The sequence below is a fragment of the Gymnoscopelus braueri genome (assembly GCF_963280865.1).
Source record: "Gymnoscopelus braueri genome assembly, chromosome: 1".
Classification (NCBI taxonomy): domain Eukaryota; kingdom Metazoa; phylum Chordata; class Actinopteri; order Myctophiformes; family Myctophidae; genus Gymnoscopelus; species Gymnoscopelus braueri.
Window position 1 is genome coordinate 7,997,682 of NC_137603.1, and position 16,941 is coordinate 8,014,622.

Below are 16,941 nucleotides of genomic sequence, written 5' to 3' on the forward strand. Positions count from 1 at the left end.
TTTTTCTGTTAATTTGTGGGTTGCGGTTTTTAAAGGGCTTGTTGTTTCCTAATGTTGTTTAAATCAGTGGTTCTCAAACATTTTCATGTCAAGGACCCCCATATTAATATGTAGTCGTTTAAAAAAAGATTTTGTGCCAGGGACCACCACCATACAAGATTTGTGTTGTTAAAATGTTTCAAAAATGTTCCAAAATAACATTTTTTTTCCAGAATATAAATGTTTCCTTTAATAAAAAAAAAATCTGATCTACAAGCTCACCGTGAGCTTGTAGATCTGCTATTTTCAAATAGCCGTAGCGTAGCCTAGTCGTCTCTTATTTTGTTTTATTAGACCTGGTTGCTTATTTCTCTCCCAAGATCTGGCAACGCCGGCGGTGAAGCAGACACACACACAGCAGCATATCAAACAGAAAGTAGTGGACTACTTCTCAAGGTATGCTAACGATGCTAAGCTAACCCGGCGCTAACAGCGTGTTTATAGTTTAATTCATTCATTCATTCATTAAGTTTTTGTATTAAATAAACTTCTAGTGGAGCTCTATGGAAACGACGGGTCTTAATTGTTCGCCGTAGGAATTTAAATGAAAATTTTAAGTTGAATGAGATGCTAACATGTTAGCATGTGTGCAGATATTGCAGATTCATTCTGCTAGCCTTCAGTGTTAGCATGTTGTTGTTAGCCTGTTAGCCTGTGTGAGATATTAATGTGTCATTATTATTGATCTATAATCTTCTCTTCCTGGTGTGTGATTAAATAATCTACTGTTATTTAGTGAGTGTTGATGTAACTCTTGAACAATTGATATGTTGTATATTATTATATAAAAGTGCACCCTCATGGTTCCTTAAGGCATTGGTTCTCAAACTGGGGTCCGGGGACCCCCAGGGGTCCTTGAGGGAGTTCCAGGGGGTCCCCAGCAAAATGATGGATAGGAACCAAATGGACCCTTATGGGTCTGTAACTCTGAGAGTGTACAAATGGAACCAAATGGACCCGTTAGGGTCCATTTGGTTCCATTTGTACACTCTCAGAGTTACATTAACATTGATTTTAGGATATAAATTGGGGTCCCAGAGATAGAAATGTCATTAAATGGGGGTCCGTAGCCCTAATGCATGTCAAACTGGGGGTCTTTGAAATAAAAATGGTTGAGAATCACCGCTAGAGACGTTAAAATCTTCTCTTATGGGGGTCCCTGAGGCACATATTTTCAAACGGGGGTCAGCGGGCTAATAAGTGTCAAGTTGGGGGTCCTTGACATGAAAAAGTTTGAGAACCACTGCTTTAGGACGTTTAGGTTCAACTGTAGCTCCTAGTCACTAACTTCGTATATATGTGTGTGTGTGTGTGTGTGTGTGTGTGTGTGCACACACACAAACACACACACACACACACACACACACACACACACACACGGGCCCTCATGGTTCCTTTACGTTCATTTATTGTAGCTCCTTGTCACTAACTTCAGTTTTTATAGATATATATATTATATAAAAGTGGACCCTCATGGTGCCTTTAGGTTAGCTCCTTGTCACTAACTTGTGTTTTTAATTTGGCAGGATTGAGACTCAACACTGAAGACAAAATGGTTCGTTTGCAATCATATCATCACATAATATTTATAACAATTACAATCTTGCCACCGTTTTGCTTTCAATGTGCATTATTATTTGCCATTGTGGTTTAAAGTTACTATGCGTGTAATTTTTACTCGAGTAGTAGCTACTGTACTTTTAGCATTTCAACTTGATATATATACAACATACTTCTCCACTGCATCTCAGAGGCAAATATTGTACTTTTTAACTCTGCTGCGATTATTTGACAGCTTCAGTTACAAGTTACTTGTAGATTTAGGTTATTAATACAAAACATGCATTACGTGATAAGTGATCACATATAATGAATAGGTTAATCTACCCTGCAGCACTTATTAAGTCATTAAAATTAGTCCCACCTTTACCAGCTCCAATACAGCGATGAACACAAATAATAATGAGTACTTTTACTTTCGTAACTGTGTTTATATTATATTTTATATTATATATTATATTTACTCTACAAAGCTGTTGAATACTGTACAGGGCAGAGGATTGTAACAGAGTATTATTTCTACATTGTGGTATTGCTTCTCTCAACAAAAAAAAACCTGAGTCCTTCTCTCCACCTCTGTTGCTAACTGATGGTTCTTTTTATTTAGTCTCGCAGATATGATTCCAGAACGACCATTTTCTCCCCTGAAGGTAAGAGCTTTACTAATCCTCTTAACTCACATGGTCTAGTAGTGACTGTAGGTGTCCAGGATTGAGTCAAATTGAAGCCACACATGTAGGTTTGGGATCCTTTTTAGGATTTTAACGATTCCGGTCCTTTAACGTTCGCCTCTTAAGCCATTAAGTCCGGGAACGCATCTGAGTCATTTTAGATTTTAGCTATCGTCATAATTGTATGCTTTGGCTATTCAAAAATAGCAGATATCTCTGCTGTCCGGCCGGAACCAGCTAAATCCAAAATGGTAATTGTTCAGGAAATGAAAAACAAAATATATTTTTTTCTGAAAATGAAGAAAACCTTATATTTTTCAAACAAAGCAATACTGCCTCATCAAACTTGGTATTGTGACTTTATATATTATCAGATACTTGCATGTGTCATTATATTATCACCACTTTACCCAAATCCAGCTCAAGTGGAGTTAGGAGTTTTGTCCAAACACAAATCCAGCGCAAGTTCTGGGGGGTCCCTGGAACAACATGTATTTTGAGATGGGGTCGGCGGCAAATACTTACATTTCGGGGGTCCTTGACATGAAAAAGCTTGAGAATCACTGATATAGCAACATACGGTTAGGATTTAGAAAACATTTTAGATATGTATTTGTTCGCGGACCCCCATCTCAAAATGTTTTGTTCCAGGGACCCCCAGAAGCAAAGATTTGAGTTGCAAATGTTCGCTTAAAAACATATATATTCAAAGATTTGCGAAGATTTTCAAGATACAGTATGAGCTTGTAGATCTGCTATTTTTGAATAGCCAGAGAAATCTAAAATGACACGGATGTGTTCCCGGATTGAATGAGTTAACGGTCTGATTCCTTAACGGTTCCCTTTAACCATTCCTAGATAAAAAAAGATATATCTATCGATCTATCTAATCCAACCCGTCACAAATGATCAGAATGAGTAGATTACATGATCACCTATGGTCATCCTCTGCTTGTGTCCCAGGGCGTCTATACCAGGTGGAGTACGCCATGGAAGCCATCGGTCACGCTGGAACATGTCTGGGGATTCTGGCCAATGACGGAGTCCTCTTAGCTGCAGAGAGACGCAACATCCACAAACTGCTGGACGAAGTGTTCTTCTCTGAGAAGATCTACAAGCTCAATGAGTAAGAACTGAACCTCTCCAACCCGTTATACCCAGCAGCCCCTGTTGCACGGTCCATTCAGTCACTTACAACCTGGCGGCACAATTGTGGCCGTGTCATTATAGGCAAAAATAATCCTATAATGTGTGACATGGTCTACAAGCTCATGTCACAACACATTCTGAGCTTATAGATCAGCTATTTTTGCTATTCGATGTAAAACAAAGCATATAAGTGCTTAGTCAATGAACATTTTCCTTTTGTCATTCAATTTTATTAAAGTGTCAACAAGTCACTTTACATGTAGAGCAGAGACCCCACATAGTAAGTAAGTAAGTACATTTTATTTGTAGAGCACATTTCACAGCCATCAGAGTCACAAAGTGCTTCATAACAATAAAAGCAAACATGTCCCACCCTGAGCAAGCAATTTTTGCAATATTGGCAACTCCCCCTCAACTGGAAGAAACGTCAGGCTGACCCAGGCTCTAGGCTGGGCGACCATCTGCCTCGACCGTGTTGGGGGGGGGGGGGGGGAGAGAGAGACAAATAATGAGTGCAAAATGTAAAATTTGAGTTGGTTATGCAATTGACTAAAATGATGATTCTTACAACTATGCCATCAGTGAACAAATCATGTTTGTTTTATGGTCCATAAAACACATTTTAAGGTAACCCAAATTGTGATGTGTGTCATTGGACAAATGTGTGTTTTCTGGTGATTGACACACTATGATGGGTCAACTGTCTGCCATCTTATTAAATATATTTGCAGAGACATCCTTTTAATATCATATTATTCACACTGTGGCAAAAAACTTGAGACTAGACTTTCAACGTGAAGCTGTTCTCCTCCTCTTCTGTCAGATCTCTGCACATCTGAATATTGTTGGTCAACGTTTTAAACTATCACTAACTATCTGTATCTGTGCTTATTTAAATTTTCAGAGACATGGCTTGCAGCGTTGCTGGAATCACATCAGACGCTAACGTGCTCACAAACGAGCTTCGACTAATTGCACAGAGGTAAGCTTAATTAATTTTGCATAACCAGTGGGATAAGAATTCATATCTCTATCCATACCACCTTGTCAGAAAACCTGAACCATCCCTTTTTAAAGGGATATTTCACTTTCCAAATTTATTTTGGTCATTTTATCGTCTACTCAGGCTTTTGTGAGCCACCCAGACAGTTTTTAAGTTGCTTGATTCAGTATTTAGATATTTGATATTCATTTTACCAGACACGCCCCCTTCCTATACAAACCCATTATAACTTCAAACTAACTCATCCTGCCCTCCTAATACGTGAGGGTGCTGTGTTTTTCGATTACTTTTTTCAAAAAGTTCACCTGAACCAAGGACGGGCGTTTCCGATGAATCTAACATGGTTAAAATGGAGTTTGAAGTGACAGTGGGTTTGTATAGGAAGGGGGCGTGTCTGATAAAATTACTGTCAAATATCTACATACTGAATCAAGCAACTTAAATACTGTCCGGGGTGCTCCCAAAAGCCTGAGTAGACGATAAAATGACCCAAATCTGTTTTGGAAAGTGAAATATCCCTTTAAGGACAATTAACCGATGACTTAAATTGTCTGTTGACAGGTACTTGTTGCAGTATGAGGAACCAATCCCCTGTGAACAGTTGGTGACAGCTCTGTGTGACATCAAACAGGCCTACACACAGTTTGGAGGTAATTTATGACCAGTGGTCTTAAAGGAGGAGTTCACCCAAAAAATGACTTATTTTATATCAATTACACGCCCCATGAAGCCTTGAATTCATGGATTTATTTTTGTTTTTGTGGCATTCCTAAGCCAACAATTTGATGACCGTGTGTATTTCCGGTAGGAGACACAAAGAATCTACTTTGTGTCTCCTACCGGATACACTAGTCGGTAGGAGACGGGAATCAAATTATTAGCTTAGGAATGCAACAAAAACAAATCCATGAATTCAAGGCTTCATGGGGTGTGCAATTGATAGAAAATATTTTTTGGATGAACTACTCCTTTAAGAGCCAGTGTTTGTCAACCATTTTTTTTAATGTCAAATACCCCCAGTTTGGTATGCGTTAGATGCCACAAACCCCCATTTGACGCAATGTTTTATGCCTGGGACTCCAGTCTTAAGGCCCTGTAGTTCCTATGTGCATGGATTAAAGTTCTTAAGTTGTAAAAGTTCCAAATTTCAGTCATTTGGATTCCATAGAAGCCAGCATGTCTTCCATGGAAGCATATTGCACAGCGGAAATAGCCGCAGCTCTCAATGTGTCTTGCTTGTAAATTGGCTATTTTCGGTTATTATTTTAAGATTAGAGCATTTGAAGTGGTAAAACTAGGCCTCAATCAGTGATTTCTTCACCTTGTTGGCAGTATGTAGAACAGCAGGAACATCATGATTTAAGATATTGCGTTAATTGTCTAGGAAACGCTAGTTTGTGTGTGTGTGGGCGGGGGTGCTCCTTTCACACAGTTTCCCAAATTGCACATTAGGACATTCAGTCGTGAGTTTTTTTTTAGCTTTAATCCATGCATGTGTTTGGTGTTGCCAGGTAAGAGGCCGTTCGGCGTGTCTCTGCTGTACATGGGTTGGGACAAACACTACGGATTCCAGCTCTACCAGAGCGACCCCAGTGGGAACTATGGAGGCTGGAAGGCCACCTGCATCGGCAACAACAGTGCTGTAAGTTCTGCTGAGATGTACCGTGTTCATTTACATTGATTTATAATATGCTAACAGTACAATGGACATGACGGTAACGATGAGCAGTATATTCATGCTTTAACCCATTGAGACCTGAAGCCGATTCTACACGTCTCCTAAATCTAAACGGTATTCTGAAAAACGTATGTGTCTATATCAGTGGTGCTCAATCTTTTTCATGTCAAGGACCCCCAAAATTATATGGTTTTGGCCGCCGACCCCCATCAAAATATTTTGTTCCAGGGACCCCCAGAAGCAAAGATTTGAGTTAAAAATGTTCGCTTTAAAAATATATATATTCCAAAGATTTTCACACACGTTCACGATTTTTCAAAAATAGCAGATCTACAAGCTCGTAGCGCGGCACTCGGTGCCGCGCTATGAGCTTGTATATCTGCTATTTTTGAATAGCCCAAAGTGTAAAATAATGCTTTTTAATCTAAAAATGACACAGTTCCAGGTCTTAATGGGTTAATGTGAAAGATGAGCGTTCCTAAAGTCATTCTGAAGATGCTGTTAAGGCAGGTACAGACTGCAAGAGCTTTAAGTGGTCGGGGGGTCATCTGATCGTTAAGCATTACACACTGCAGGAGTTTATTTCTTGAAATCGGCTGTCATAATATCGTTGTGGTCTTAACAACAGGATTGATCCCCGACAAGGGCTGACACACTGTAGGATAGTTCACTAGAATGCTATCTCCAGAGTCAGACCCAATACATACATTTGAGTTTATTCCAATTCATTTTAATCGACGTATCCCGTGATATGCCTCTCTCCCTCTCCCTCTCCCCCCTCTCTCGCTCTTTCTCTCTCTCTCTCTCTCCCCTCTCTCTCTCTCTCTCGCACGTAAAGTGCGCAGAAGCCGTCAGTGACAGCGTTGCCATGTCCGCTTATTATAAGCGACTTTGGGCTTGTTTTTCTGTAGAGTTGCTTGTAAATATTGGTTGTTGCGGGGTGCATTTTTTGGGCTTATTTGTGTAGTTGCTTATTTGGCCTTGTTTCCTAATGTTGTTTAAACCAGTGGTTTTAACAACACATAATATGTATTTGTCCACAGACCCCCCTTCTGTAAATATGTTGTGCCATCATAGATCCCCATACAAGATTTGTGTGGATTTGGAAAATATTCCACAATTTTCTCAAGATTTTTATTTGCGACGCGTTGTGAGCTTGTAGATCGGCTATTTTCAAATATCCAATGTATTTGTAAATAGGTTTAAAGTGCTCAAGTGGCATTTTCTTGGGCTTGTTTTCATAGACCTGGTTGCTTATTTCTCTCGCAACATCTGGCAACGCTGTTCATAACAGCGTGCACATGCTGCACACGCACACGCACACACACACACACACACACACACACACACACACACACAGAGCTCGCTCTTGCTCTCACTCTCTGTCTGTCTCTCTCTCTCTCTCTCTGTACAATTCCTCTAAAATAAACAGCCCACCAGGCTCGCCCACTCTCTCATTTTGTTTTATAATGTTAACTTAATACAGGACTGGACGGTAATATTGCGGTAGGGACTGTTTGTTGTGGTCAGATCCAGCGACGCTCCCCTGGCCACGGTGGCTGTAATGTGCTCTCATTGGCTGTAGCGTGGATCTTCTCGCAGACCCTTTCATAATGTATGATACTGTCCGATCTCCTGTCTGGGACAGAGCTGAATATCTAACATGGTAGTTATCTGAAAACGGTCGGAAAGCCGTCGCAGAGCGGATAATCGCGGCCACATCGTCTCGCGGAACCTTTCACACAGAGCGAGCATTATCTCGCAGATCAAAGGCCGATCTGCGTCAGATCGGGAGGTTTTGTCGCCGAGCGCCAAAAAATGTCGGCGACAGCAATATCGGACCCAATCTCCTGCAATGTGTACGGGCCCTTACACTCTGGGAGTGCATGGAACACACACACACACACACACACCTACCCCCACACACACACACTCGCACATAAAACAACAGACGGTTGTTTGTGCAAGCGAACCTTAACATTCCAAGACGAGGATTTTATGTCAAAATGCAACAGCTGTCTTGATTGTTGATCACCAAACAATCTGCTGTTTGCAATACATGTATAATACTATTCATATTGTTATATTCATACACCGTAAAGGGGGGCGCATGCTACCATTTTCGGTGGTCACCTTATCACCTTATCACTGCGGTGGTGATAGAGAGCTCTCTCTATCTTAGAGAGTGCTCTCTCTATCACCTAAAGGGTGATAGAGAGCGCTATTTTATGGAGAAAATGGCCAACACATTGCATCACAATGCATTATGAGCTCGTAGATCTGCTATTTTATGATCATTTTTGGCTTATAAGGACGATGCCCAAAATATAGTGATGCCAGGATGAAGGTGGTTACTGGTTAACATGTGCAAATATTCACCAGATGCAATACTGTTCTCTCAAATACAGATCGGCTATTGTTGTAACTTCAGTAGGAAATGTTTCAGTATTTGATCTTTGATTTGTTGGCTTCTGACACTTCAATAATAATATAATTGATGTGCGTCAGGCTGCACTGTCAATGCTGAAGCAAGACTATAATAATAATAATGTAATTGATGGACTATAATAATGATATAATTGATGTCATCAGGCTGCAGTGTCCATGCTGAAGCAGGACTTCAAAGAAGGGGAGATGACCTTGTCTTCAGCCCTGGCCCTGGCCGTCAAAGTCCTCAACAAGACCATGGACGTCAGCAAGCTGTCAGCAGAGAAAGGTGAGAAAGTTCTCAAGTCGCCCACCACTGATTTCACTCATTTGGATTCCATAGCAGTCAGCATGTCTAGCGAAAACAGCCAATCTACAAGCTCTCAATGCGTCTACGCATTGAGAGCTTGTAGATAGGCTGCTTTCGGTTATTATTTTGAATACTGGAATACAATCTGAAACGCTTACAAATAACATTGTGAACGGTCAGTCCTAAAGGTCAGATTTGAGAAACAAATGGTATCCGACTAGTGTGAGCAAACCCACAAATATTTAGCACATGCTAAAACCTTTCCACTAGAAGATGCTCAAGGCATCAAGATGATAACACTCAGATTCTTAAAGTGTCTTCTCTGCGTCATAGATGTATAACAGTACTGTGTGTGGGAGTGTATATAAAGACGGCTATTATCTGTTGTGTGAACATTGAAGCACCTAGAGGCTAGAAGTATTATTTTTTTTAGACACTTGAAAATTCCATTGAGATCAAGATCTCAGTGGAGGTATTTGTCAACTTGTGTGCTGAAGTAACTAATGACCCTGTTCGGTAGAAAATGAATGTTACATTCTGGGGTCTTGTCAGAGAAAAGAACAGAATTTGTATGAATTATTTATAACCTTTATTTCTCCAGTAAAAACACATTGAGACAGTCTCTTTTACAAGCATGCACTGGCCAAGATGCAGGATATTTCACAGATTCCATGGACAGAACAGGACTCGACAAACAAGCTGAATACAGTAACCACTCCCAACTGAAAACCCCTAACAATTAAAATCATAACGGATGTATATACAACTTCACATTGTACACTTCCAAGTAAATACAATAGACCACTGAGGCACAAATCAATTTACCTCAAAGAGACATCAGAGCAGGAGCAGCTGTTAATAATCAAATCCTTTACCGTCCTTTTGAAAAACCTCAGTGAAATCAGTCAGGGCAGTTTAACTTTGGTTTGGAAATCATTCCAAGCCCAATGTGGTCCTAAGTAAAAGAGGCTTCCTTGTCTTGTTCCCAGAGGGGGCACAACATTGCGTTGGATCTAAGGTTGAGTTGAGTTGTTGATCAGAACGAACTTAGAGCAGATTAATACATGTATTAAAAGCATGCTCCCAGCGATGGAGTCCGACCTTCAGGTAGTAGAACTTGACTTGTCAACCAGTAGTGGTCAAACCAGACTAGACCCAGAGGATCTACATTTCTAAATTAGAGATGTACCGATTTAAAAAAAAAAATCCTTCCCGATACCGATTCCTATAACTTGCGTATCGGTCGATACCGAGTAGTGAGTTCTGATGTATAATTAAAAAAAGATTCTAGGACAGTGGTTCTCAAAGTGGGGTCCAGGGACTCGCATGGTTCCTTGAGGGGGTTCAAATGGACCCTTAAAGGTCTGTAGTACAAATGGAACCGTTTGTACACTCTCAGAGTTCTGGGGGTCCTTGATAGGGTTGCCAGATCTGCTTATTATAATTTCCCCGCAAGATTGTATTTGAAAATAGCCGATCTACAAGCTCACAACGCGTTGCGTCGTGACGCGTTGTGAGCTTGTAGATCTGCTATTTTCAAATAGCTGATGCACATGTTAAAAGTGCACATGTGGCCCATAGTCGCTTTTGGGCTGGTTTTCCTAGTCCTTGCTTGTTTCTCTCACAGAATCTGGCAACACTGGTCCTTGAAAGTAAAAGGTTTGAGAACCACTGTTTGAGGAATAAAAAAAAAACTACCGAAGCATTCAAAATACAAAATGATTGATTACTGTAAATGACATATCATCATGTGATAAATGATGTGGTATGGGAATGTGGCACAGACCGGCATGCTCACCGATACCAGCTTTCTAGGCAGTATCGACAGCTTTTCAGATACTGGTATCAGAACAACTCTAGTAGTCTAAATGGAAGAGCAGGGAGAGCAAATACAACCACAGCAGTTGTTATTATTGTATTAACCCATTAAGAACGGCAAAGCATCTGTCATTTTTAGATTTCTTTGGCTATTCAAAAATGGCAGATCTACAATCTACAAGATCTACAAGCTCATACATAGCGTGGCACCGAGTGCCGCGCTATATATGAGCTTGTAGATCTGCTATTTTTGAAAAATTGTGAAACATTTGTGCAAATCTTTGAAAATATATATATATATATATATATATATATATATATATATATATATATATATATATATATATATATATATATATATATATATATATATATATATATATATATATATATATATATATATATATATATATATATATATATATATATATATATAGTTTTAAAGCAAACATCTGTGCTTCTGGGGGTCCCTGGAACAACACATTTTGAAATTTGGGGTGTCCTTGACATGGAAAAGTTGGAGCACCACTGATACAGCAACATACTGTTAGGATTTAGAAAACACTTTTAGATATGTATTTGGCTGTGGACCCCCCATCTCAAAATGTTTTGTTCCAGGGACCCCCCCAGAAGAAATATATATTCAAAGATTTGCACATGTTTTCACAAATTTTCAAAAAATAGCAGATCTACAAGCTCGTAGCGCGGCACTCGGTGCCGCGCTACGAGCTTGTAGATCTGCTATTTTTGAATAGCCAAATAAATCTAAAAATGACACGGATCCTTTCCCAGTTCTAAATGGGTTAACGCACTCTACCATACAGATTGAGAAAAATAAAAAAGTATTCGCTGACAAAAGTTACATAGTGTAGCTGTAAAAACAATAAAGACTGGACTAGGCCTGACCTCGACTAAGTCGACTAGTCGACTGGTTAGTCGCGGGGGGTCTGAGTCGACTTTTTTTTTTTTTAAGGGCCAAAAATGTTTTAAATTGTTTTTTTGGCCAAGTCTACACCTGCAACCACACGTAACTTCCACTTTATTCTTCTTATTCCTCGTCTTTGTATTGGTATTGTTTGTGTTGGAGCGCCTCAGTGCGGCTGCAGAGTTCATGTGCAAACTCTTCCAGAGAGATAGAGACACTAGAAACTCTGCTGGAAACAAAACAAACTGTGTAGACTTGGCCCTTTGAAATAAAATGTATTTTGGCCCCAAAAAAAAAAAAAAAAAATCTTTTTTTTCTTCTTTTTATTAGTCGACTATTGGCAATTAGTCGCCAATTAGAGTCGACTAAACAAATCCTTAGTCGGGGACAGGCCTAGACTGGACCATATTTTTCACACGTGAATTGTTTCACCATGTTCCAGTGGAGATCGCCACGCTGACGCGGGAGGACGGCAAGACCAAGATCAAGGTGCTGAAACAGAAGGAGGTGGAGGAGCTGATCAAGAGACACGAGGTGGAGGAGGCCAAGGTGGAGAAAGACAAGAAGGAGAAGGAGCAGAAGGAGAAGGACAAATGAGGAGGAGGAGCACTTTAGTCTTCTTCACCTTCTACTTTTGTTTGTTTGTTTGTTGGCAGTTCAGTTGGTTCAGCCCCGCTCCACAGACACCATGAGGTGTTTTCATTTAGAAAACGGGTGATGTTTGTCGAGCGGAAAATGAAAGGGTCTCTCCGCTGTTTTACTTTTCATCAGATTCACCAAAACCCTGTAATAATATGTCGTCTTCTTTTTCATTAAAACATTGGAATGAATTGATGTGTTCCTGTCCTTTTTTTATTCTTGGATCAGAGATCCGAAGACAAAGTCATTACCGGAACGCGTCTACTGTGTCATTTTTTAGATTTCTTTGGGCTATTCAAAAATAGCAGATATACAAGCTCATAGCGCGGCACCGAGTGCCGCGCTATGAGCTTGTAGATCTGCTATTTTTGAAAAATTCGTGAAAATTCGTGGCACAATCTTGGATTATGTATTTTTTAAAGCGAACATTTGTAAAATATTTAGTTCCAGGAACTCCCCGAAGCAAAGATTTGAGTTACAAATGTCCACAAAAAAAGAAAAAAATTCAAATATTTGCACAACTTTTCATGATTTTTCAAATGACCTATGAGCTTGTATATTTGCTATTTTTGAAGAGCCCAACGAAATCTAAAAATGACACACAGATGCGTTCCCGGTCTTAAAGAGTTAAAGTATGTGATATACTATATATATGGATCTGTATGAACACTCATTCGTTATGCAAACACTTGACCAACACGTAAAACAAAACGTGTACTTCAAAATCTGACACAAAACTAAAACTAAATCACGCTCAACAAAGGGAGGATTGTATCGTTTAAAATAATCCAGAGTGTACATTTAACACAGATGGTCTGCATTAATCCAGAAGGGTTAAATGAATTCTCAGATTTTACTTTGTATCTGGATGCATACTGTAGGAGATACTATTATTTCCCACAGAGGTCCAGAGCCAGGGCAGTTCTTGTTATTAAATCCACTGTAGTGTAGTCCTTTTTGATCAAATAGACGCATCTAGATAAACAACTTGAACGGTACAGTATTTGAGAGCGCAAATCTACAGTTAGTTTGAAAATAATGCTGATATTATCCACATGATAACGTGTTTTAGGGCAGACAGTGCATTTCCTGTCCTGTATTGCTGCCTTTAACCTGCATCATTTTGTCACACGCCACTAGATGGCGACCTTGTGCAACACTCGTCACAATGAGACGGTTTGCTCTGAGTGGAAAATCCTACACTTTATAATGTTTATTTACAACAGCAACATTGAGCCAAATTAAGGCAAGCTAATTTCTACAGTTAGTATAAATTATTTCTAGTAGGAAGGAAATGTAAATACTATGCAAACATTTTCAACTGTAGGCTACCCCTCCTGTGAAGGCTGGGCTTTGTGTAGGCTAATTTTACCACATCAACTTGATTCAATTCATTCTAGCTTCTTAAGCTTAATTGCCTATTTTATTTACTTAATTTTTTTCCTAGAACAAAACAGACACCAGGCTTGCTAAAGCCTAATTGTGTAATTTTATTATGTATGCTAATTAAGTCATGAATGTGACATTGATTGCTATTGAAACAAAACGATTTTCTGTTCATGTCTGAACAGTGTTTATTAAGTAATGGACACTCCATTAAAAAAAACAGATTTATACTTGGTCATACTACAACGGTGTTAAGCGCCGCAAATAGCCGATCTACAAGCTTACAAGGCACTTATGTGACACTGTTGTATCACAGACTCCGGTGTATACATTAGTAGGTGATGATACATTGAAGTCAGCTGTTGTCTTGATCATAAGAGGAGCAGCCTACAGCACTATATCTCAGCGTCTCCAGACTAAATACATTTATTTTATACTCCGCTGCATGAAGTTGTGACCAAAAAGAACGGATCTACAAGCTAACAACGTGTTGCAGTTATTTTGACAAGCAACACTGTCATACTGCAGAGTATAACTTAGGCTTAAAGGAGTAGTTCACCCAAAGTAATTACACACCCCATGAAACCTTGAATTCATGGAGATTTGTTTTGTTTTTGTCACATTCCTGAGCCAATAATTTGATGACCAGCGGGGTAAAATTTGTTTTGGGTGAACTTCTCCTTTAAGCCACGCGGGAACACAAATAACATCCTGTTGGGTCATCATGTTAATGTAAACAATGGACTGATGTTGACCACATGTGTCTGGACTCATTAAAACAAGGGGAAGTCCATCTCCTATATCCAGGCATTTTTTTAATACTGATTAATACTTGATCCTCTTATCTCCATAAATTAACACCCTACTTGATCATACTAACTACAGCATCACACAAAAGCATCTTGCCACTTTTGAATTTGAATCCTGAAACGGTTTTGAAGTTTGAACATATGAGATTTCCATCCAACAAAAGACTATATTCAGAAGCATTTTTGGAGCATTTTAATGTTTCTATGTTCAACAGCCCAGCGTTCATTTAAACATTAAACAGACTAATATAGAAGACACAACAGCAACACTCCCACAGGTTTGAGAAATGTGGCATTTACCAAAATGTGCCTGTTTAATAACCTGTATAACAGATACAGGTGTGAACCTTTTAAAATCAGAAGGTTATATCTAATGGTCCTTGAGTAGTATATGATTATAATAGTACCATATAGAGTCTTTGTGTCAGGGATGAAATAATGCTTAGAGACATCCTCAGCATTCAAACATCTGTATGTTCCAATTAACAGAACTAATGCTAATGAATCATCAACTGTATATACACTTTATCAAAACAATAGTGTTATTGAGTAGTTCAGGGTGGAAAACATGACCTACAATAAAGGTTATATTTCTACAAGTAAATATAATTAGATTTTCAGTGGTGTACTGTCTGCATAACTGTGGTTCAAAACCTTTTCTGGATCAGGGCCCGCTTGAAAATCTCAAAAGCATGGGCGGGCATTTTCAGAGCATTTTAGTGATCGATCAATCGATTGTGTTGCTGCTTGGACTACAAGAACGCTCGCCCCAAAACACGCTCACCCCCGGGTCAAATACACCTGGTATTCCCAAACGTAACCTCAGTAAAACTATGCCTAGACCTAACCTTTTTCTTAAACTTAAACTCTGTAAAAAATATGCCTAATCCTAAACTTATTCCTAACCTTAACTTCAATAAAAAAATTATACAAGAATACAAGAACCACTGGGGGCGAGCGGTCTGCGGGGGAAAAATGGGGGAGATTGTGTTTTGGGGCGAGCGTATCTGGATATACCGCTGCTTGGGTCAATGGAACTAATATAGTAGTTTTTGTTTTAAGTTCCTATTCATCAGTATCACAATGAAAACTTCATTTTACAAGGTTTTGAAGAAAAGATGACCATGATTATAATTATTATTATTGGCCCACAGGTTTAGAATCACTGCTCTATTATAACAGTAAATCCAAACACTCATTTGAATGTTTACAGAAATGGCAGCATTGTTGCTCACATCATATGGTGCAGTGACAACAACAACAGAGGTTTTTAGTTTACACGCCTCCCAATGGTTTGATGTAACATCACACTTTAACCCCATTCAATCCGGGAACACATCTACACATGTCTTCTAAATCCTAACAATATTACAATATTGATATGCTTTTAATTGACCAAATTAAATGAACTACTAACAGTTTAAAAAAAAAAACCTATGTTGCTATATCGGTGGTGCTCAAACTTTTTCATGTCAAGGACCCCCATGATATATTCAGCAGCGGTCCCCCACCTCAAAATATTTAGTTCCAGGGACCGCCCCGGAAGCAAAGATTTGAGTTCCAAATGTTCGCTTAAAAATATATACATATTCAAAGATTTGCAAATTCTCCCGATTTTTCAAAAAAAATGGCAGATCTACAAGCTCATAGCGCTATGAGCTTGTAGATCTGCCATTTTTGAATAGCCAAAGTATAAAATAAAGGTTATAGCGGATTGAATGGGTTAATGACAAACTGAGGTGGTGGTAACTTAAAGAGACTCTACAGAAACTGTGGAACTAATCTGTTTGAGGTACTACTGTACTCAAATCCACAAGGAAAACATGATTCTTTTTGTCTGCTTCAGTTTTAACCAGCCATCCATCCTTTGATTTAGAATCTTAAAATGGCAGCAAATCTTCCCCGTCGGACGGAAAACCTGGGAAACCTTATATCTCCATAGTTCAGCTTTTTATGTTATTCTTATTATTTAGTTTCGTGCAAAAGTATTGAAAATACCCGATCTACAAGTTCACAACTCGTCGCATGAATTTTAACTATTTTTGAAACATCGTGATTTTCCTCCCACAACGACATGCCCAAAATAGGGAGGCCAGGCCAATAATAAATAATACATCGTTGACGTCGGACAGAAACCTCATATCTCCATATTTTAACTTTTTGGCGTTTTCTCATAAATTAACACTCTTCTTGATCACACTACAGCGTCACACAAAAGCATCAAAAGTAGCAGATCCACAAGCTCGAAACGCGTCGCAAAGCGGCGCGTTTCGAGCTTGTAGATCTGCTGCTTTTGATGCTTTTGAATTAGTAACAGTTTTTCACCGGACAGAGACGGACTATTGAACCAATGAATATAACAAGAGCTTGTGACTAAATAATAACTACACTGGATCCATTGGAACAACAACACTTGGTTCTATTTCTCTTTTTTTTGTTGGGGACATACAAGGTTTCCATTGGACAGACCCCCAGAACTAGTAAATCAGTGTTATTATTGCTTTGGTTTCACAAGGCAGAACCAGTG

At 39.2% G+C, this 16,941-nt stretch overlaps 1 protein-coding gene across 1 annotated transcript; it reads left to right on the forward strand.

Moving 5' to 3' along the window:
- Positions 1-370: 370 nt before the first annotated feature.
- Positions 371-12,410, forward strand: psma4 (proteasome 20S subunit alpha 4). Its single transcript, XM_080429803.1, has 9 exons — positions 371-435; positions 1,566-1,594; positions 2,207-2,249; positions 3,234-3,396; positions 4,324-4,401; positions 4,984-5,072; positions 5,934-6,064; positions 8,693-8,816; positions 12,023-12,410. Exons 2-9 carry the CDS (start codon positions 1,592-1,594, stop codon positions 12,175-12,177), a joined length of 786 nt encoding a protein of 261 aa, XP_080285929.1. The 5' UTR covers positions 371-435; positions 1,566-1,591; the 3' UTR covers positions 12,178-12,410.
- The last annotated feature ends 4,531 nt before the right edge of the window (positions 12,411-16,941 follow it).